This window comes from Trachinotus anak, unplaced genomic scaffold, assembly GCF_046630095.1.
Source record: "Trachinotus anak isolate AG129_WGS33_773 ecotype Australia unplaced genomic scaffold, CSIRO_AGI_Tana_v1 ptg000028l, whole genome shotgun sequence".
Classification (NCBI taxonomy): Eukaryota; Metazoa; Chordata; class Actinopteri; order Carangiformes; family Carangidae; genus Trachinotus; species Trachinotus anak.
Genome location: NW_027273879.1, coordinates 19,127,160 through 19,150,824, shown reverse-complemented (window position 1 = coordinate 19,150,824; position 23,665 = coordinate 19,127,160). Strand labels below are relative to the sequence as shown.

Here is a 23,665-nt window from a genome sequence, read left to right as displayed (position 1 = left end):
TCATATTTGTGATTAATCTAATTAAGTAGACTCTAATGATATGGAGTAAACCTGGGGCTTTGGGTGCCCTGGACAGTTGCCCACTTTACCTAAATGTGGCACCTCATATAGCCATGGTCCCCAGAGGATAAATCCAAATGACTTTGGTCATTTCCTGACCGTCACTTCAGCGCCACCATGAGGTCGACATTTCCAGTTTGAATGAAATGTCTTAATAACTATTGGATGGATTGATTGGGGATTTTGGTGCAAATGGTCAAGGTCCCTGGAGAATAAACTCTGATCCTCTGGCTTTTCATCTAGTCCCATCACCAGATCAAAATCTTGTTTTCTCTTGTCGAATACAATCCTGGTTTCTGACCAGATACTGCAAAACTAATGACATTTACACACTGATTCTGACAGATGCATAAAGATGCACACCACCAGCTCCACTTACCAAGGTCTACTTACGAGCTTTTATTGATCTTTCAAATACATCTCATGGTCTTCATCAGTGGATATGATTTGTTCACTTGTCGGTGAGATGGCCAACCACTGACTCCTGGTTGATGACCTTTGACAGAATCAGTTTTAGCCTGGTGATTAGTGTCTGTTATTATGACACATGCTGGTAAGGACAGCTATATAATCTCCTATTTGTTTCTATATGCCTTTTTTTTTTTTTACTTAATAATTGCATGTATACTTTTAGATTACATCATCTTAGATTAGTAATCTAGTTATGCTCTAACCCTTTTTAATAGATGTGATTCTAATGTCGAAAGTTATACATACACATAGAAAAAAAAAAAGAAAAAAAAAAATCCCCTCCCCTTGTTGGACAGTTTAAGACAAATCAGTCTGGTGTTGCAGACAAATTCTCAATTATCCGGAGAGACCTCAGTCAGATGATTTTCCTCTGTCTGTGAGGAAGCTGAATCACTGCCATACCACCCATCACTATATGCTGCTGTTTTTCCCAGAGCCTGTCAGTACATGTCCTTAAATTAACTTCATACACAGCAAGAATGAGTGTGTGTGTGTGTGTGTGTGTGCATGAGAGAGAAAAAGTACGTTAACATGCCTCTGTCTGAGCTGTAAGTGTCTGCATGTCTTTATCCATGTATCTGTCTTTGCATTGTGTGTGTGCGCATCCATGCATGTGTGTGTGTGTGTGTGTGTGTGTGTGTGTGTGTGTGTGTGTGCGTGCGTGTCTTTGCCCCCACACCACCACAGCTCCAACCACAGGAAGAGTGGGAGAGAGAGAGGAGAGGTGGACCAGCGGTTAACCTCATGACATCACAAGCTCCGAGCTGATTGGCTGCTGCCAGAGGCTGGAGGGTTTATAATCCTTGCCTTGGTTTCAGCAGCACCATCACCGAGCAGCAAACAACAGCCAGGAAAACCCAGGAGATAAACTAAAGACAAAGCACCTCTGTCCTGACATCCCTGCAGCCGCCGAACTCCTGAAGCTTCCTCCAACTGCAACTAAGGTCAGAATGAACATTTCTCAAACTGAATGTCATATTCACTGTCTACAGTGTTTGGATGGAGTTTTTCTGTAGCACCAGTGTTAGGATGAGAGGTGGGTTTTCAGGTTAATATTTGCACAAGTTGCTGAAAATGTGCCTTTTATTTTAGCTGACAGACTGTGATATTTTAGAAATTTGAAGTGCAGGTTTTTTATGCATATGAAACACAACATATGTGAAGATCTCCGTCTACATACTTTTGTGTATTTTAGGTCTGGGATTTTAATTGTTTGGCCCCTTGTTTTCAGTGAAGGAAAATCTCAATGGTACAGTATACAGTCATATTTAGGACAATAGGAGATTTCTAAATTTGTAGCAGCGCTTGGTTTCAACATAAGACATATAAAATATAAAAACAGTGTGGCATGGAGGACCTTGTCTGGCCGACACAGATGCCTGAGCCCAACATCTTTGGGATGAACTGTAACACTGACTGTGAGTCAGGCCGCATCACCCAGCATCAGTGTTGGACCTCATTCACCCTCTTGTGGCTGGATGAGAACAAATCCCGACAGCCAGGTTCCAACATCTTGTGGGAAGTCTTCCCAGAAGGGTGGAGGCTGTGCCCGTCGTTCTGGACATATCCCACTTTCTTATGTCGGGAACATGCCAAGTGTCTATATACTTTTGGCCGTATAATATTTGTTCTTTATGGATTTCTTATAGTAACACTGTGAATGTAGGTAATGAAAAAGCAAGTTTTACATATGTAGACCAGAGATTCACTGAAAAAATGTCTCCTAACAAAAAACGTTAATTTCTTATTTTCTTCTTAATCATTCTTTAAAAAAGACACTTTAGTTTGTAATGAAGCCCAAACTTCCTAAAAACAAGTGGAAAAAATGATTATTTAAAATCAAATTCAGTACAAATCAACTTGTTTTAAACAGTAAATGTCTTTTGTTCTGGTTCCAGCACTGTAATCTGTTTTATAAAGTGTGGTCACCAGATACTGACACTCATCTCTTCTACCAGGTCAATCAAAATTTGAAACAGGACGAAAGCTTGAGCAGGTTTAGGGCCCAATAACAGACAACAGGGACATTTTGAAGATCATTTTGCAGTTTACTTGGTGTAAATGTTCATTACTTTGGAGGATACAACACAGATTGTACCATATTATAAGAAATTAAAAGCCATTGTCAAGCAGACTCACATTAAACCCACAGAAGGGTTTGGTTATCCGCTATAAAACATGCTGCAGTTTATTGCAGTTAATTATGAGTTCTTTTTTAAGATTTTATGGATCGTGGAAGTCCGCCTGTGATTGGTCGGAGGTTGTGTTTGATTGGCTGATTAGTGTCACAGTGACAGCAGGGCAGGAAGAGGAAGCTGTGGGCAGCAGGAAACTAGCCTCACACATGACCAGCACCAGGGCTGACTAAGCGCACAGAATAAACACAGACAGACACTGATTAACAACCAGCTCAGTCAACAGTGGTTCATAACTGAAGAGCTGAGTTTTTTAAAGAAAAAAACAAATTCTCTGTTCTAACATGGAGGTGAATAAATCACAAAATAAATAAATAAATAAAATAAGTGAGCATTAAACACTTTTGAGTGCTATTCAGTCTGCAAGGAACAGTTTAACAGCTGTTTCAAGCCTGCAAGAGTATATGACTAGATTTCTAGGTCTCTCTAAATCTCCTGAGCACAAACCCAAAGAGAGCAGAGACTATAGTGTTGTAGTTCACCTCGTTGCAAAGGGTCAAGAGCCACTTTCAAAATAAAAGCTGGTACAGCTGGGGTTGTCCCAGTTGTTAAGGGTTCTCTCTCCATGTGTTTCCTGGCTGTATCTATACTGTAAACTATAGTAAGTTAGAGAAAAAAACAAAACAAATCAATAATCTTGGGGGGGAAAAAAGCAAAGATTTAAAGAGAAAGTTTCAGTGGTGCATTGGTTCCCAAATGTTTTGGCTAAAAAGCTGTGTCTACTTGCAACCCTTTGGTCTTGTCACAGGTTGCATATATCTATGAGGCGTTTGCAGTTTAACAAACAGGTGATCTTCCCTCCTCAGGTTTAATTTGGTTTAAGAAGCATGAAGACAGGAAACTTTCCAGTAATTTAAGATGCAAAGATTACAGAAAGGCTCCACTGGTTGTCTGGTAACATCATGAACATGCTGGATTTTGCTAATTTTGAAAAGAACCAGGCTCACTGTCTTTATGCTAAGATGCTAACTTTAGCTTAGCCTTTAGCATTTTAAGCATATGAGTATGATATGAGTAGAATCTAAAATAAACAAGAAAGCAAAATAAGCATATTTACCACCACACTATAGACTACCATAAAAGACTAGAGGACTAAAAAACAAACAAAAGAAACAAAAAGCAAATCCTATAAGCCTATATCCTTACTTTGGAAACTTAAACTGGTCCTCACAAAGATAGACATACAAGAACACACACACGTGTACACAGTCACAGTTCCTGAGTCCCCTTCATTGCCATAAAACATTCTCTAGGCTCCTAACTCCAATTCTAGTCCTACATTGAAAACCAAATCTTAATCCTCCGGCAGCCCTACAGAGGACTTCACACAAACCTCTTCATGTTCATGGTCTAAAATGCAAACTCGTCCTCACAAAGATAGAAGTCCAGAAATACACGCACACATACAGTCAAGAGGGCGCCTGTCATGTTTCTGCTGTACTGTGGCTTTCCAGTTATAACCTGTGAATTACATAGTATAGGACGAGTCCATCATTAAAGATAGAAACAGACGCTCAGACTGCTCCGCCCACAGCATACACCAAAAGTAAAGCCACAGGAAGGGAGGGGGGAAAGAGAAAAAATACTGTTCTTTACTCACTTACTCCTCTAAAACTCTACTACTTTTTAAGTCACTGTTGCTATTTGTCAATAAATTGCATGAAAAGACTGATACCAGCAAGAAAATGATCGTGGTAACAAGTACTAACAAGTACTGTTGCACTTGGTGACATGTTCCTTCTTTACCATGAACATACATACTGTGCTTTATTTTGACTCTATCCCACACACACTGTCCTGCAGCTGGAAAAACATACTAGAGCATGAAATCTATATTAATCCATGACTGAAAGTAGTCCCCAACAAATACACCATTTACTCCTTTCTGAGTGATGTTTATTAAAAACTGCAGCAGCCAGCTGTTTTAGGAAATTACCTAAACTTTGAAAGACAAACACATTTGATTTCCTGACAAACAGAAAATCCGAATATCACCAGATATATTTATTACGTGCTATTGTCCGGATGCTAGTTTAAACTCACACATGCTTCCTGAGCGAGTGCTTTGCAGAATGATTGATGGAAACGTAAACTAGACTCAAATGGCAGAAATTGTAAATTAAATCTTTCAGGCCAAACACCCACAGACCAGTTTCATCTTTCTAAATCATACCTGCTATTTTCTCACCAGAGAAATCAGCCAGAAACATCCTGTCTCATAGTTTAACAAACCACGCTCCAGCATTATGTGATTTTCTTGCACTGATGACAGAGAAAATGTTTCAGTGTGTTGAAAAGAGTTGTCACAGACACATTATTGCTCCTTTAACGCTGTAATTAAAGACTTAATGACTTCCTGTGACATATCAAGGCCCCAAGAAGCGCCACTACTAGTTAACACTCAATGCAGCCTCCTTTTTTAGGAAGGAATCTGGGCGAAGGAATTTACTGACAAGACGTGAAGCTCATTTTCAGTTTGACATGTCATTGTGTTTCCTGTGAAGTTATGGCCTCAGCAAAAAGTATTTTGGTGCTGAACAATCTCAGCATATTGTGATTATGTTTTATTGTTTTATACTGAGATGTTTTATAGTGTGACTATAACCTGCATGTTTCTGTTTTTCTTCCTGTCCAGACACCAAACTGTGACATCATGAAGGTGGCCATTGTTTTCGTTCTGCTCTTCGCCACAGTCCTCTGCCGGCCGGTGAGTCATTTTCACTGACAAGTCAAAACTGCAGCAACAGCAGCATCGTTGCTTTTAGACACCGTTACATTACATTTCTGACACGAATTTGCAGTCAATCATTTTGGGTCATTTACTTGAATTTTCTAGTTTCTGATTCATTTTTTAAATATATCTTTGTTTGCTTTGTAGGCAAGAAAAGTTTCTGACAGCAGTTCAGAGAGCTCTGAAGAAGTGGTGAGTATTTAGAGAGAGAGCGAGAGAGAGAGAGAGAGAGAGAGAGAGAGAGAGAGAGAGAGAGTGAGACATCCATGCTGACTGATGTTGTCCACAGGTCCGACAACCAGCAGCTCCAGCCATCAAGGAACAGGAAGCAGCAGATGCAACACCCGCACAGGTGAAATATTTCTTCCCTTCATCCATTTATTCATTTCTTTCACTTCATTTTCTCTGGGTTAATCTACTCTTTTCTTCTCTTATCATATTTTCTTTTCATTTATTCTCCATTTTCTCTCCTCTACTCACTTCTCTCATCTCTTTTCTCTCATTCCCTCCTCTCAGTACCTTTTCATATCTCTCTGGTCAGTCAATTTCTTTGACAACCCATTCACTCAAGTCTGGATCAGGCAAAGCAGGCAACTACCCCAGGGCCCTTGGTCCCCAGGAACCCACAAAAGACCCAACTTAAATTCTGTATATATCCTGAATTAAGAATATGCACAACTAAAACAGATCAGGGTTATCTCAGACTGGACTTTTTATTTTTAACAACATATTTTTGTCCCTGGAGCCCAAAGTGGGTTAATCCGTGATTCTTTGTCAGTATATCCCTCACCCCCAAATCGATTAGAGTTCTTTGGAGCTTTCCATCTCAGAGACAAAAGAGCTGTGTTGTGGGGGAGGCTAACATCTGTGATGCCCCTCATCCACTTTTTGAAACCCTGCAAATGAAAGGGCAGGTTGTGGAGTAGGTGGGGATCAACTCAGATCCCTGTTTTTCTCAGCACACTGACGCTGTGTACTGCAAAGTAGCAGAAAGGAGGAGAAAAAGGAGGATTAATCAAATGCATTGTGTGTCTCTGATGTTGCAGAACATCGTAGCTGCCGGCTCAGAGGAGAGCAAAGACAGTTCAGATGAGGATGAGGTGAGAGACGACTAATCAACAATTCAAATCAAATCAGTCATAATTTATCAGAACTGCTTGTCTTGACTACACCTCTGGTAAAGTTTATGACTGTGCGTATTAATGTTTTTTGGCAGCAGGCAGCTCCAGCAGATACAACCTCATCTTCAGATACAGCCTCTGTCAACAGCAGTGACGACAGTGATGACGACGACGATGATGAAACAGAGGAGAATGTGAGTATAAACTTACCGGTAACAAATCTGGAGACATTTACAGCACAGAGGCGGTTGCTGAAACTGTAGAATAAGCCTCAGTTATTAAATCTCAAGCCAAAAATAGCAGAATGGTCTGCACTACAGCCAGGGAAATTAAATGTAAGATAGTTATAAAATAATATTGTAGGATGTTGTTTAATTACTGATACAAACAAACCACTACCTGTACCTGTTTGCATGTGGATTACATGTGTCGCAGTGGAAACAGTTCATTTCCATGCCTGTATAATGGTTTATATGTATGTGGCCTGCTCACTTTTGAGACCGGAAGTGGCCCAGACACTGTGCTATTGCAACAAAGTTCTGTATGTATGTACAGATGCTAGGTTGCTGGTCTCTGAGTTTGTGTGTTGTGTAATTTTATAACCGTAGTTGCTCCCAGGTTAATAGACCAGGACAGCACTTCACAAAAAGTAAAAAAAAAAAGTGAAAAACTTCATAAAATGAAGTAAACACAACTAAATTTTAAGTAAACATAACAAGTGGATAAAAAGTCAAAATAACCTAAAAATTGTTATATGAATTTTAAATGTATTGGTTTTTAGATTTTTTAAGATCAACTTGTCCGATTTACAGTGTGGATGTTGTTCATTGCCAGCTTTTCCAAAGTGTACAGGCACAAAGAAAATGTATACTGTTTATACTGTTTTCCCACAGACTCCAGAATCCTCTAATATTCTGGTTTGGTCCTGTGTTGATGCTCCAAACACTAAATCATATTCTTACTCACCTCTCATCTCTGTGACTCCAGGACACTGATGAGGATGAATCCAGCGACAGCTCAGAGTCAGGAGAGTCCTCCACCCCAGCTCCCACGACTGCCGGCCCTGTGATAGTCACAGAGGAGCCTGTGATAGAAACCACCGTGGATCCCATTGTGCCAACCATCGTTACTGACACAGCCCGTGGCGACAACTTGGGAGGCTACCCCGGTGAATACAAATCCATCGTCTACGTGGAGGACAAATCCTACCACAAGGTGCCTGCTCCCTACAAGTCCTACGAGTTTGTTGGCACAGGAAAGAAGATGGCCTACGACATGACCAATGGCAACGAGGTGGAGAAGTCACTGACAATGTACAAGGTAAAGGTTAGTTTGAGCTTTTTGAGAATGAGAATGTGGCACTAGGCTGCTGTAGCACCAGAAGTTGCAGGTCAGTCAAAACAAAAACATATTGCACATATAGCAGTCAGTCCACAGAATTCACAGCCAGTTTTTAAAATCTTTCTTTTGAATAGTTTATCCACCTGGAGTCTTGAGTGTCCAATTTCTGCCTTAATATATATTTTTTACTCCTTTAAGTACAGTAAGGTGTCGAGAAACGGCTAATTCTACCTCATACTAAACCACTATTATCCATGTATAAGCTAAGCTCTTGGATAGTATTTACAATATGGCGAATCAGAGCTGGTGCTTAAAAATGTAGCTAAAGCTTAATAAAACTCCAAAAACCTAATGGGCTTTTTGTCCTAAACTTGAATATATTAACATGTAAATTAGCTGTGGACAAATTCAATTCACTTGTACTTCAGCTAACATTTTAAACTCTTTTCAGCACTTGCACTTCATGTGAAACTTCAAGAGCTTTCAGCCTAGACCTCAACTGACACTTCAACTCCTTTCACTCCTTGCTTACACTTCAGCTGGAACTTTCAGCTCTTTCTATCATAGTCTCTTTAAATGATGTTTCAACTCTTTTCTGCACCTCCACTTCATCTCCTGTCAGTGTTTGGTGTTCAGCTGACTCTTCCAGTTATTTCAGAGCTTTTACTTCAACTTCACTCTCACTTCAACTTATACTGCCCTTCCCTTCTAACTGCCACTTCTGTCAGTGCCTCAACTACAGGGACAGTTTCATTTAATTTAAAGAAGCTATTCTTAAGTTTTGCCATTGCAGTGTTGGCATTAACAGCTGTTTACTTACATACTGTCTTCTCTTTCACTAACATTTTCTTCCACTGTATTTTACAAAAACTTAAATAAACTAATATATAATAAATAACTGAGGACTTACTATACAGATGAATCTGACAAAGAAATCTCTGCCTTACCTCCAGGCTCTTCAGGTCCACTCTGATGTCCTGGAGGAGGACACCAGCACCCCTGACATGGAGAGCCAGGCCTTGGATGCCACCTCTCAGGACCAGGACCTCAGCCCCCGCCAGGCATCCCTTCCAGAGGAGGAGAGCGCCAGCATCAGCGAAGCGAGCGCCAGCGATGCCACCACCAGCGAGAGTGAAAGCTCCAGCGCCCCACAGGAAGAGGAGGAGGAAGACGAGAGCGCCAGCACCGCAAGCGATAGCACCAGCACTAGCCAGGAGTCCGAGGATGAGGAGAGTCAGAGCAGCGAGGAGGCCACGGCCACGCCTGGAGCTGCCGACAGTGACTCAGACGAGAGTGACAGCAATGAGAGTGATTCAAATGAGGAGGGGGCGGGACCTGACACCACCACTGACATGCCAGTGGTCATTACTGCCAAATAAGCCCCACCCATCCAGGAAATGGAGTGGATGGTGGTGTCACATTCACATAAAGAGCGCATGCTGCATCCAGGTGCAAAAAAAAAAAAACCCTCCCAAGCCACTTTCCACTGCGGGGTCAAACAGTGTTCAGCCGATATTTCTTGTTTGTGAAGGAGAAATAATATTTTTGAGCAGTGATATTTAAATAAATCAGTAAGTCTCTACACCGTGTGGTCCAGTCATATTGATGAACCCCATGTTTGACCCTGCAGTAGGAAAGTGGTTAAAGGATGTTGAAGCTGACGACTGCTACCTGCAACAGGAGGTTGACTGACCTCATGACCTTTGTCCCACCCCCTCTCCCCTCTGTTACTGCAGGGTGAAAGGTCAAAACTGGAAAAGAACAAAGAAACAAAGTTGAGTCCTGGTATCTACACTAGCACAACATTGCATTTAATCAAGAATTAATAACTGCAATCTGCACACCTACATTGTTTTTGCTTATAACATAAGAGAGAAAATACACAGTTTATTTAAATATTTGTAATCATTTCAAGCATAATAAAAAATGAATTGACATTAAGTCTGTGCCTGTGTGGCTTAGCTTTGTTGCTCGCTAGTATCAAATCTGCTGGTGTAGATACAGGAACTCATCATCCGGTACAGGGTTCAATCAGGTATAGATGCAGTACACACATACAATCAACACAGCCCAGATCATTTGCACAGTTCCTACCTACACTACATGTTGTTTGTCTCATGTTGTTTACTGTAATGTATCATATTGTACCATTTCTAAAATATTAATAAAGTTCTTTTTCATAAAAATAGATCATCTTTGTGTCTGCTTGTATTAGATGTAAAGACAGGAGAAAGCAAAGCATAAGAGAGTTGCAGAGCAATGATACACACAACCGTTCAAAAAAACTGGAGTAGAGACAGCAAGTGACTGAAGTTTCTTCTAAAAGCTGACCCAGGAAAATCAGATGACGAAAATCAGTGCCACTCATCTGTGTGAGACATATGGAACTGAAGCCATAAGATGACTAGCCTAGCTTAGCATAAAGCAAATATAGAGAAATAGCTAGCTTGGTTCTATACCTTCCAAAACCTCTAAAACTCATCATTTTTCTAAACTGTGGTGTAACTTTTTCTTGATGAATAGTTTATTATTCTGCCATGCCTCTTGTGCAGCATCTATGCTGGTTGCCTGGCAACACCGCTGCAAACACAAGACTCCCATTGTTATGGAAGACATAGATACAACATGTATTGCCCTACAAAACCACAAATTTTTGTTTTGGAAAGCGCAATGCTAGCTATTTCTCCCTACTTCAGTCTTTATTCTTTCACCTCCTATGTAGGCAACTTAACACACAGACAAGAGACTGATATAAACCTTCGTTTCTCACCATCAACAAGAAAACAATCCACCTGCACAGCATGCATGTGCAGCATTTGGGGGCAAAAATATTAGTTAATGCTATTGTGATTCATAGGCTTTCTGTCTAAATGACCACGTACAGTACTGAACGTTTTGCCTTCAGTTGGCTTTTTTAAGCTTGTCCAAGACTGACATTCACAGTAACTCCACCAAATGTTTTTACCATAGACTGTAAATAAAGATGGACGTAGCCTCTGTGATATCACCCGTAGATTTCTGAAGAGTGGTTTTTAAGCTCAGCTCCACCGTCGCCATCTTGGCAGTGCCTGACCCCGCCTAACTCCCAGCTAATCCGAAAATGGGTAAAGAGGTGGAGCATTAGCATTGTTAGGACATCAGGGCTTCTTGCTCCAAGGCTAACCAAAGGCTAATTAAGTTACTAGCTATTTAGCTAATTATTGGGCTGAGCGAACAAGCCAGGTAAGGTGAGTGCAACCACTGATATCTGCTAATTGGTGCTAATATGTAAATAAAATTCTTAATGTGACAAATTTCAGTCACCTCAAAATACAGGGGTACAGACTTCCCCACGTTCCGTTAGTCCATTAACCACACAACAAGCCATATTACTTGACCAGTATTTGCAAAAAAAAAAAAATCTTCCTCAAGTGGCCAGTCGAGGAACTACAGCTTTTGGCACTTCCATTTCCTTTGCTTCATTTTTTTTTATGAAGGAGTTTGCTTGGTATCAATACAATTACTCAGCTGGGTAGATATCTAATGTGCAAGTACTAGTAATCCAGAAGTGGCCAACTTCAAGCACCGCTTACAGGGCTTCACATCTGTACGTTGTTCACAATCGAAGGTCTACTGCTGCTATGAGTAATCAAAACCATTTATCATCACAAATGAAATAACTACCAACACCACACACACAATTCCCAATGACAAAGATCACCCTACAAAACAAACAATTACAGACCAGCAACCAACTGCTAAATGAAATAATCCTCCTAAAATATTTTACTCCACAATTTTCTTCACAAATAATCTGTCACCTGTTGCAAAAACATATTTGAGGAGTGGGGACAGAATGATTCTGCTGCAGAGTGTAAGCATGTTAGTATTAAGACAACCAGGAATATGAAGCACCTCATTTTTGTCTAGACTTATATCCTCATCTGTTAATGTCCTCCCTCCCTTCCACAGACACAGTCCAGACAAATTGAAAGGTTCATATGATGAGTGCCTCCAAACTGCATCACTGAAGCCCCACGGGTGGAAAAACCAGACAGGTAAAAATGTGAATTTTTTTTGTTGTTTTTGTTCTGCTCTCGCTCCTGTGCTCCTCCAGGTACTCTCCCTCCACCCATCTACCCCCACCTCTACCAACACCACAGTAATGCAAGTGATTTATGTTCAGTCGTGCAGACAGAGCATGTCTTGATTTATTATCCCCCACAAGAAATAAAGGCAGACACTGTAAAAAGAAAGAACAAAGGCAACATAAATGTGCAAAAAGATGCCTCTGGAGTTTGCCGGGGTACAACGAAGTAGATTATCATGAATGTATGAACAGTATGTACTCCCTGATATTGATATATTCTTCTTTTTCAATAAGTTGATTAAAAACTGATTTAATAATTCTATTTGTCTCTTCCCCAGTTTTCATTTAGACCTTCTTCAAATGAGTGAAATGGTGCACCTTGGATTGTAACAGTCTCTGTGGTGAAGCTGGTACAGTCGAGGCTATCGCGGTGAGTCTTGTATTGGAAGGTTTCAGCGTTATTTTCCCTCTGGATAAACTAGGTGTGTTATGGTGCCCCTGAGAGCTGAATGCACCGTAACGTAAGAAAACACATGCAAATACTCACAACACAACCAAATACAGAAACCAGCTGCAAGTAGCACTGACGACAGCAGTAGTGTTTCCAGGGGATGCTAAAAAGTGATGAACTAGGCTGGAACGCAGTTGTGACATTTGAAGTTTAAAGCATTGACCAACAAGTGCACTTGGATGTATTATAAAACATCCATGGTCCATCAACATTTTTATATAGCTTTCTGATGTTGTCTGTGCTACTTGCAGTGTGTTTATGTATTTGGTTGTATCGTGAGCATTTGCAGCTCATGTGTTGTCAAATTGATGAAGCTGTTTTCTGAATTTGTGTTTTGTCTGTTTGCATGTTAATGCATTGAGCTCTCAGGGCCACCGTAGTGTGGAGCGCTACATGCATTGAGTATTTCAGATGTTTGGAGTTTTCCAGTATTGATACAGTATTGTTCCCCATTCAGACCACAAGAGTGCAGGGTACACTATGATATGGTGTAGAATGGAAGTAAAACAAACCATACTTAATTATCCCAACATATTAATCCATAGGCTTCACTAGTTTAAGGTTGTAATGCTTTCATATCATCATTTATGGCTGGTAGTTTGGTACTGAGACAGTTCTCTTAGATCTTAGATTTGACTGCACTACTCCTGCTGACTAAACACTTGAACAGCTTTGCACCAGTGGCACCGGAAAGACTTTCAGGACAAGTGCCTCTGAACAGATCTTTGGTTGTTGAACGATGTAATGATCCTGCATGGGTTGGCGTCAATCCATCCTACACTCTCCTACTGGGAGGGCTGCTGACAGCTCGTCCAACACTGTGAACACATCTGGGCTTTAGCTTTTATGTAGAAGACTAACACAGTAACAGGATAAGACTAATTGTGATTACTATATTTATGCATGAGTCACAGTGTGTAATCCTGCAGTGGGATTTAAGACATGAAGAACCGAACAATCAATCAAGTCTTTAAGAACAATTTAGTCATGTTTTGAGTGTAACAGAGTCTTCATAGTCCAAATTATCTGGGAAAAAATTACAAAAACAATATTTATGTTTTAGTGGACTAACCACTGTTTCTCCTTTGTGGCACTGCCTTCAGGGGTAAGTAGTCTCTAATTTGCAGTGATCTGTTTACTGACTGAATGGTCCATGCTTCCTGATCAGAGAGAGCAATTTACATATTATTATGCCCCTTTTTCTGTAGAATGAACGTCACTGAATTTGCATGTAAGTTGGTGTGCTATATACAACATACATACAGTATTTTATTACATATTTACATCCGTGGGTTTAAGTGGGAAATTGTCCACCAGGACTAATCACAGCAGGAAAATCAAAGGCTGACCCCTGGGTCACTCATTTTTCCACTGCTAGACCGAGTTTTAGGGTTACCCTACCTGCCAAATCCCCCGTGATAGCTGGGAGATATATCTAATTAATTCACTCATAATGATGCCCACATGTGTGAGCTTTGTCAAACATGATGAAATCAGACCTTAGAAAGACAGTCATGTTATATGGAAAGTCTGAAGTCGAACAGACCACCGTGTTGTATAAGGTCTGTAAAAACTCTGTGTAAACTAAAAGTGGCAGAACGACAAACCTGTTCCAGCATGCAGTGAGATGTGGGCAGTGTGTCTCTCTTCCAGATGTTAGCCCCCGTCCCAATTTCAAAACCACAGCCAAAAAGCAGCTAATATGAGCTGCTTCACTTTCCAGTGTCACCCCATGTGATGAGACAGAACACTTGGGGGAAGTAATTTACAGAAGGACTGGCGTTTTATATCAGGAAAGACATGGTACCAATTTAAATGTTATTGTATATTGTATATGTTTTTAAAAAAGATATCACCAACAGTCACACCCTTGCAAATGTTGCTATTTTGATACTGTTGCACATTTGCTCCTTGTGCTTTCCTATACAATGTTTACAATATGTAGAAGGATAATAGCATGGACCTGATTTTGTGCACGGGAGAACAGTTATGTAAAAACAGGAAAGGTATGAACACAAACTGTGGAGACAAATTTGGAGGAATGCTATAGTCTAAAATGTTTTTAGGATGTTTTTAAGATTTTGCTTCACTGAAACCAAAAAGTTCCAGAACAAAAATTCAGAAAACTATGTGGACATTCTCGCCCATTCTTTACTTCGCTCCATATAGTGTGTAGTCAGGGGGATTTGGCAGGTGTGGGAACCCTAAGACCTGTACCGTAGTGGTGCAGTGGGGAAAAATGACACACCTCAAAATAACTCCCAAACTGATTTGTTTTGTGAGCTCTGGTAGATTTGTTTTCGTCTTTTAAGCACAGATTTGTTGGCATATTTTTCTAGATCCCACTAAGCCAAAGGAGGCCAAATAAATCAACATCAGCCCTGAGACCTTGCGGATCTTTGTTGTGTCTTCTTATAGTTTCAATAACCCACAGTCATATTCATGTTCTCTCTATCTCCACCAGAAAAAGCTGACGTCAAAAACATCACAACTGTGATGTCCGCCATGGTGTTACCAAACAGCACACAGATCAATGTAAAATATGACATAAAATGCACCTTGAAACATAAGTGTATTAAAGTGAGAGACAAATTTTCTGTCATTTTCTTATTAAAAGAAATTCACACTGTGAAAAATGTTGACAGTTCTGAGTAAATGCTGTGAGTGAGACCAAGTTGCCAAATGTATAGAGTGCCCCCTCCTGGCAGATATAGGACACTGCCTCTGTAGGTTCACACCAATATTAGAATTTACATTGAAACAACTGGACAATGACCCTCAGGAGTGGCTTAGGGGCAGCTCTATGAATGTCCTTGAGGGGCCCAGCCAGAGCCTTGTCATAAGATGTAATTTTTTATCAACTTGATTCAGTCCATATTTTATTGGACTGAATCATGAATCCAGTGCTGTGTTTGAAAATATGTTCTGTGTTGGTTTACAGTAAAAATTATGTGTTTACACACATTTTGATTGTGTATTGTGGGTGATTAACCTTCCTTCTCTTCACAGTACCTTCCATTTCAGTGGCCTCAATACAAAGTCCCAGGACCAGCAGCAGCAGCTGTCAGTGCTTCTCCACACCTGGTAAGACCCTTGTTAACCACACACGCTCTGAAGCATCTTTAGTGTTGTAGTAGACAGCTGGCTTAGCTGCACCACTGTGATATCGGTGCTGGACCAGTCACAGTTTGAAAAGTTGATCAAGATTGAACGTGAACATTCGATCTTGATCAACTTTTCTGTTGATTTCATTATTGAACACTCCTGCTGTGTCCTCTTTGAAGATGGACAGACAGATGATTCCATTTCCACTGCGATGTTTAATGACCTCTGACCTTTTGCTGTCCATATTAGTATGTGGTACTGCTCTTAGACAAGACTGTATGAAACTTGTCTTGTTGTGAGTTTCATGTTAACATGACATATATCCTGAGAACTCCACCTGTGGTGTTGTACATCACATTTCAGCATAATATTTATTGGTGTCACAGTTTATGGACCTAATGTGAATGTGTATTTATAAAGCTAAAGAGAAGAAGCACCTTCCCTAAATGGCCCTGGGAGATCAACGCACTGCTACTTAAGTAAGAAAACACATGCTAAAAAATTCAGATAACACCTTTATCCACTGACACATGCATTGCAAATACTCACAACACAACCAAACACAGGATACAGAATTCTTTATTCTTTTTATCTTAATACTGGAGAGTTTTATCTCTTTGGGTATCAGACAATTATTTACACAGGCCTTGTTGATTTTCCTCAGCTTGTCCTTGGATTTTCCAAAAGAAGAGCCACAGATGTTGACTTGATCCTGCGCCGCCTCTGACAGACGCTTGGTGATGGCGTCGATGTCGACTGGCTGTTGGGATCCATTGGTTTTGCTCGGGACTTTTGTGAGGAGCCTCAGGAGAAGAGCAGTCATGAGCTAGTTGGTCATCTCATCTGATGTAGAAGAGGAGCTATCAGTTGACTCTGCAAAGAGCCCCTGACCGAGCTCCTCAGGGGTTAACACTGGACTGGGGGGACATCCTTCAGGAGTGGGGGGACATCTTTCAGGACTGGGGGGACATCCATCAGGAGTGGGGGGACGTCCTTCATGACTGGGGGAAGAAACTGCTGGAGGCTCAGAGAGTTTGTCAGGAGATTCTCCTGGAGCCAACTTGGGTGACGTCAACTCACGACCATCAGCATGGTCACAGACATTGAGGCCATCCTCTCTGACGGATTCAGATGGTGCAGCCTCAGGAGGTGGTGTCTGACTTAAATAAGACGGTGTTGGGATCTGCTGGTCTCTGGCTTCAGGGGACTCCAGTCTCATGATGTCCTCCTCTTCTGGTGTGGACAGCATCTTTGTGATTACATCCTGGATGTCAGTCAGTGCACCAGACACTTCCTCACTGTAGTTGGTTTTCTCTGATGGTTCTTTGTCCATCCACAGTAGCACCTTCTGTAAGAACGTCTCCACTGAGTCCTCTGTAATGGCGTACAGAACCTCAGGAGAAAACGGTGACCGGGTGGCCTTCCTGGTTAATTCAGGGATGACAGAGTCTGAAAGACATCTGTCCGTTGAAACCACAGGAATTTGATCTGTCAGGCCAGCCATCAGATGTTCGTACAGTTTATCGACCAGTTCCTTTGAGAACTTCCTGATCTCGCCACTGGCCTTGATGTTCTCCAGTGTTTTGCTGGCTGCAGGATCCTCTGGCTGGTGTAACTTGTGAAACAGTCTGTCAACATCAGTTTTTATGGCCTCAGAATTAACTGTAGACCTCTTGGTCCTCATGCTGACCTCTGACACCATGCTGGTTGGACTGGGAGTTTCAGGTGTAGGCCTGGGAGACTCTGGAACAGCTCCTGGCATCAGACATTCATCTTCAGTGAGTGTCAGCTGAGGGGACCGTGCACCCTGCTTGAGCCTCACCAGGAACTCTAGGCGTCTTGTCCTAAACTTGCTCTTCAGCTCTGCCACCATTTTTACATATTGTTCTTGGGCAAACCTGGAAAATCTTTGTTTGTGGTAGATCTGGATGGAGTCGGTGGTGTCGTCTGAAGGTCTGGCCTTGTTGAAGATTAACCTCATATCAAAATGAAGCGTTGGAGAGATGCTTTTCTCACTGCATCCGGCAACATATTCAAAGTTGTCATAATGCAGATCTTCTTTTATAACTTGAACGATATCAGACGCTGCATCCTGAGCATCCAGAGAGATGACAGCCCGGGGAGAATCATCGCCCTCTTCTTCCATGTCTGGTGTCTTGCTGGACCATTTTAGAAAAATGTCAGTCACAGCTTTAGTGGCAGACGGGACGGAAATCTTTGATTTTACACTCTGAGGTGTTTCACATTTCTCTGGTTCCTCTATTTCAAGGACCTCTGGTGTTGACTCAGAGCTTTTGTATGAGGAAGACTCTGTGATTTTTGGCTGCCAACACTCTCCCAGGCACTGGAACTTCAGTCTATCCAAATATCGTCTCAGACATTTGGTAGCGTGAGACACCATTTGACCAAGAGATCTGATGTTGGACACGGAGCCACTGACAAAAACAGCCGGCTGTGACGGCCAAACAGGGCTGTTGATGGCTGCAGACACAATGGAGTTTACCTTCTGTGAAACTTCCTCTTCGACTAGTGCTGTCAGCTGTTCAGCACTGTCATATTTCTCCTGTGGGACATCGAGAGCGAGAGCAAAGCTCCGAGAGAGCGAGTCTCCCACATTTGTGTTGAGGTTCTCCAGAAATATGTTTATATCGGCCTGAGATTCCCTCTGGTGAGAGCTGTCCTCAAGCATTGGCTTCACAACTCTCAGGACAATTGTACAGAGAATCTGTATCACTTCTGTACACAAGTCAGTCAGTGCAGCTGTTGTGGCTGAGTCCTGAATCCCTGCAGATAACATGTTCCACTGTACTGCAGAGAACCTTTCAAAATATTTATTCACCACGGGCAAAAGAGCCTCGGGTGTGACGACGGTAGAGTTGTCCATCATGGATACGGATTGGTCCATAACAGAAGATTGTTGTTTTACAAAGCTGCTGTAACTGCTTCACTTTGTTTACAACTTACTGTGAATGTTCAGTGTTTGAATTCTCACTGTGGTTGAAGAGTGTGCGTTTGAAGTCACTTGTCTGGAGTGAAAACAAAAATGCAGATTTTAAAAACCAGCTCTATATATAGACGTTCCACTATATGACATCACATGGATCAAAGGCATTTCCCGTCTCTCTCTCTCACATAGCCTACGTCATTAAGGCAACTCTCTCTCTCGTGCTCTCACAGACGCACGCATGCGCACATACAGCTCATTCCTCATGAATGAATGAACACAGCATTCAAGTTGAAATCAACTTGAATGCATCATTCCTGTCATTAAATGAGTTCAACGCGTCTTTTCTTCACTCCGACAGATGACCGGAAGTCCGCACAGTCCGCGGACCACCTGTGCGCTCATGACGCACGGGAATCAACTGCGGACCCCCCCTGAAGCTGAGGGGTCATCATTTCAGTAAGAGCAGTTTTCTACTTTGTTGTACAAGACGAAATACAACCTACAGTTTCTACGGTAAAAAGTTAGCGTGTGCGCTTTGTTCATTTTTCTGTCTTCGCCAAAATATCTCCATTTAACCGTTATTGTGTTTTGCAGTATATTGAGTGTATATGGGTGAGGGGAATGTGAGAACACGCAAAATCTCATTCACAAAAAGCCCAGAATCCGGGGATGTTTCCAACTACATGATGATGAAATCTGTTGGCAGGCCTCTTACATACTGGCAATGCCATAAAGTAAATACACAACATACTCAGACAGACATGCTTAACATCTGCAGGTGTTACAATCATCCCCTTACATAGCACTGAAAGCATTTCATTAATTTTGATCATATTCTCTCATCATATATCATTGTATAAGCCTCGGCAGTGGAAAAGAAAGACTGACAGAGGTGTGTCTGTCAATGTTTTAAAAAAAACAAGCCAGTCAGATCAGTTGTGAAGACACATGGGATCTGCAGTGTAACTGAGCAGATACTACAAAGCACTGCAGAAGCTGATAGACCAGGGGTCTAGTGATCTTCCCAGTGTGGCTTACTGGAGCAGCAGCAAACCCTAACCCCAACACATTGTAGCGTTCATCAAACATACACACCGTTAGGAAAGTTTGTTGTGGGCATACACACAGTATTTGATACTAATATTTGCTTTTTTATCTCTTGCACTGTCCACTTTGCTGCTGTAATAATGTAAATTTCCCCTCTGTGGGGCTAATAAAGGAATATCTATCTATCTATCTATCTATCTATCTATCTATCTATCTATTAGGCACCGAGACACAAAGATTGCTCTTCTCTGATAATTTAGATAGTTTATTTTTCTCTATTAGAAATACTGTAACTATTTAATACAACAGATACAATCATGCAAATTCCTGTTCAACAAAATGAAGTTTGACACAAGTTAAAACAGAAACAAACAACATTAAGATGTTGTCTCCAGATCTCTTTGGGCCATATTTAATTTGGGAAAAGATAAATTCACAGCACATAATTAAACAAAACCACTGCAGCAATAATGAAGTCAACATGCATTGACAACAGACAAGTGCTAACACCACAAACAGGACAACCAGGACACACCCTCCACAAACTATAAACGCACTGCCGTGGGATACAGTGGGATACTCTGGATACTTCCATCCCTGTTTTCTGGTAAAGTGTCAGTGAAATATGTCGTAACAACGTTTGTCTCTCTGTAAATACTCAACTGTGATGAATCAGCACATCAAATACTGTTTGTTTTTTCCAGGTCAGATTAATAAGATGTTTGAGATGTTTGTTTATTTTGATAAACCTGTGCCACAGGTGCTGAAAATTCTTATTAAATAGCAAAAAAAGAAAATTAAAAATGAATACTTTAAACTTATTTAAAAGTTAAAATGAACTACTTTGGCACACTGGGAGAAAACTGGGAGTACTTTACTGAGCCATATACATCTGAATATATATTTCAAACAAAATAATGTTTTGCTTTTTTTAAACTGAACAATATTTAGAGTAATATGCAGTATTTAATAATATATATATATATATATATATATATATATATATATATATATATATATATATTGATTACAGAAAATGTAAACTTCCACATTAACTAGTGGTGGCAGCAGATATTAATAAAAATCAGCTTTGAGTTTACCACCTTTAATATCTCTAAATACAACCAAAAGCTCCATAAAGACTAGATTTATTTGAGTTTTTATGGGTAATTTTTAACTCCCACCCAAGTGATAATTACAGCTGCTTTTTTTCAGCAGACTCTCTGGTCCCGCTGTAATTTAAAATGAATCCCCCAATCCCACTCTTTTTTTTATTTTTTAAATTTTTTTATAAGCTCAGTGTGAAATGTGATTTTTGTGTGAAGATGGAGGCTAATCTGATAGATGGAAACGTGCTAACACTCTAAACCTGGAACCTTTCTAGGCTATCTTTCCCATTATCCATTATTTTGCATTTACGTCTGTACTTGCTGACGGTGGTATAAATAAGTAAGTCTGCCAATCAAACATATTGGAACAGAGCTTTAAATGAAAAAAAATAAAATAAAATAATACAATAAAATAACAATAAAATTGCTCATTAAGAATAACACTCAATACACACTGCTACAACTCACCCCTTATGGGTTAGTGATACTGTCCTTACTGAGTATCTCTGCTTATTTGGTAAACTTTACCTCCAAAGCTGCTAAAGCCCCGTTCACCCTACTGGCTACAGCTAGTTGTAAAATTACAGATGGTTAACAAGACTGACACCTTGTTGTTAGTTGTCTCCTCTTCTCTCTGTGGTGGGAGTTGGTGTTGGAATATCGAAGGTAACACAGCGAGTCGGACCGGGGGTTGACATGGCAATGGGTGTGGTCTCTGCCACGTTCGGCCTGTCTGTTTCCACTGTGATTGGTTCAGGGGTGAATGCACCCCTTTCAGGGGTGGTCATGTTAGGGGTGATCATGTTAGGGGTGGTCATGTCGGGGGTGATCATGTCGGGGGTGGTCATGTCGGGGGTGATCATGTCGGGGGTGGTCATGTCAGGTGTGGTCATGTTAGGGGTGGTCATGTTAGGGGTGGTCATGTTAGGGGTGATCATGTTAGGGGTGGTCATGTTAGGGGTGATCATGTCGGGGGTGGTCATGTCAGGGGTGATCATGTTAGGGGTGGTCATGTTAGGGGTGATCATGTCGGGGGTGGTCATGTCAGGGGTGATCATGTTAGGGGTGGTCATGTTAGGGGTGGTCATGTTAGGGGTGGTCATGTTAGGGGTGATCATGTTAGGGGTGGTCATGTTAGGGGTGATCATGTTAGGGGTGGTCATGTTGGGGGTGATCATGTCGGGGGTGGTCATGTTAGGGGTGATCATGTTAGGGGTGGTCATGTTAGGGGTGGTCATGTTAGGGGTGGTCATGTCAGGGGTGGTCATGTTAGGGGTGGTCATGTCAGGGGTGGTTGTTGCAGCAGTTGTTGTGGCAACAGTCGTCGTGACAGCAGTCGTCGTGGCAGCAGTTGTCGGGGCAGCAGTCGTCATGGCAGCAGTCGTTGTGGCAGCAGTCGTCGTGACAGCAGTCGTAGTGGCAGCAGTCGTCGGCGCAGTAGTTGTCGTGGCAGCAGTTGTCACAGGTGTCGTGGTCTGATCAGTGACTTCCTCTGATGACTCCTCAGAAGATCGAATTTCTGAAGAATCACTGGATTCTGATGACTCTGACGACTCTGAGGAAGAGTGTCGATGGTTGAAAGGCTGCGAAAACACATTTACTGTGTCATTCTTCAGTGCCAGTGCAGGTGGTAGTAGGTGCTTTATGCACAGAAGAAGAAAGTATCAGAAAGTGTGGGTGTGGAGGTCAGGATGGTGGAGAGATGTGATGCACATCCAACTTTGCTCCCGCAGACTGTCCCATCGCGATCCAGCAATTAATGTTAGCTTTAAAAAAAAAAAATCACAATCTTTTCTTAACCTTAACCACATTATTGGTGCCATGTGCCCTGCAGGCAGGCAGCTGTCCACCAATGTAATTAGAAATTGATATTTGGTTGAATGCAGGTTGTGACATCAGGTGACCAAAATACAGCGTCACAACGTCTAATGCCAACGTCTGTTTAATGTGGAATGGTGATGACAGCTGACGTTGGCTCGAAGTTGTGTTGTTCTGTAATCAAAGTCCAAAATCTTCCAAATGTCTCATGCCAACGCCTTTTCTCATACCAACATATATAAAAAAATAACATTCTAGTTATGAGCAAAACCAAACACCTACTACTGTCACAATGTCAGTTAGCTACTGTCAGGTTTTGACATTAACCAATCCAATCAAAATCTGTCCAATGTAATGTCCAACATCTTTATAACATTACATTGATGTCCGATGCCTGCTGGGTGCAGGCAAAATATCACTTTAACAATGCATTAAAACAATAATTAAACACAATCCAGTGAATTGTCTAATTATGTCTTTGAATGTCAAACTGAATTTGATTTCTCCTGACATTTTGTATATGGATACTGCAGCTATCAGGCATCATGTTCCAGTTTTTGTGGGAATGCGAGTTAGAACAACATGAAAGGCACAGTCAGTGAGAGAGAAAGGAGAAGTTTGGAGGGAAAGATTAATATGCAGTGCTGTGGTTAGCTCACCGGCCTGGCAGAGGTTGTTGTAAGATATATGATGACAAGGGCGGTTGTCAGAAGCTTCATCTCTCCTCCTGCCTGCCAAGAAGGAAAGCCACAAGCGAAAACAGAGTCATTTACACGCTGACAGAGGCTGTGTGTTAGAATCAAGTTTCTACTGGAAACTCTGAATGAACATTACGGCAGATAATGTGGCTGATATAAAATCCATCACGTTTCCAAAAGAGGTAAATAATCCCATACTTGGTCACTTTCTCATAAACCCATAAAAAATCATGAAATATAAATTAGAAGAAAAAGAAAAAAATAAAATAGAAATAAAACATGGTAATAAATATAAAGACTTACCAGTTTTCTGCAGCACCTTATTTGAACTTCTTTTAAATCTGCTATAAAACAATAGGATTCTGTGCAGCTGTGATCACTGTTTCTCTGTTTGAGGGCAGACAGATGTCTGACCTCCACACAGGACTGGTTCATTATATGC

The 23,665-nt window shown here is 41.3% G+C and overlaps 2 protein-coding genes and 1 long non-coding RNA gene across 5 annotated transcripts; 1 reads left to right on the top strand and 2 right to left on the bottom strand.

The window, feature by feature from the left end:
- The first annotated feature begins 1,300 nt into the window (after window positions 1-1,300).
- On the top strand, window positions 1,301-10,107 carry spp1 (secreted phosphoprotein 1). Of its 3 annotated transcripts, none has more exons than XM_071466652.1 (8): window positions 1,301-1,475; window positions 5,362-5,433; window positions 5,605-5,649; window positions 5,747-5,809; window positions 6,504-6,557; window positions 6,677-6,772; window positions 7,566-7,904; window positions 8,873-10,107. In XM_071466652.1, exons 2-8 carry the CDS (start codon window positions 5,380-5,382, stop codon window positions 9,296-9,298), a joined length of 1,077 nt encoding a protein of 358 aa, XP_071322753.1. In that variant the 5' UTR covers window positions 1,301-1,475; window positions 5,362-5,379; the 3' UTR covers window positions 9,299-10,107. The 3 variants fall into 3 exon arrangements, with proteins under 3 accessions (XP_071322753.1, XP_071322754.1, XP_071322752.1); XM_071466653.1 differs by having other exon boundaries at window positions 1,319-1,475; window positions 6,674-6,772; window positions 7,566-7,898; XM_071466651.1 differs by having other exon boundaries at window positions 1,319-1,475; window positions 6,674-6,772.
- LOC139611760 (uncharacterized) lies at window positions 6,224-7,689 on the bottom strand. Its single transcript, XR_011686351.1, has 3 exons — window positions 7,545-7,689; window positions 6,789-6,835; window positions 6,224-6,433 (listed from the first exon to the last, which is right to left on the bottom strand). It is a non-coding gene; the product is annotated as an uncharacterized lncRNA (long non-coding RNA).
- A 9,743-nt stretch (window positions 10,108-19,850) lies between the features above and the next one.
- LOC139611781 (mucin-2-like) lies at window positions 19,851-23,665 on the bottom strand. Its single transcript, XM_071466695.1, has 3 exons — window positions 23,527-23,665; window positions 23,185-23,256; window positions 19,851-22,290 (listed from the first exon to the last, which is right to left on the bottom strand). The coding sequence occupies exons 1-3, from the start codon at window positions 23,656-23,658 to the stop codon at window positions 21,322-21,324; spliced, it is 1,173 nt and encodes a 390-aa protein (XP_071322796.1). The 5' UTR covers window positions 23,659-23,665; the 3' UTR covers window positions 19,851-21,321.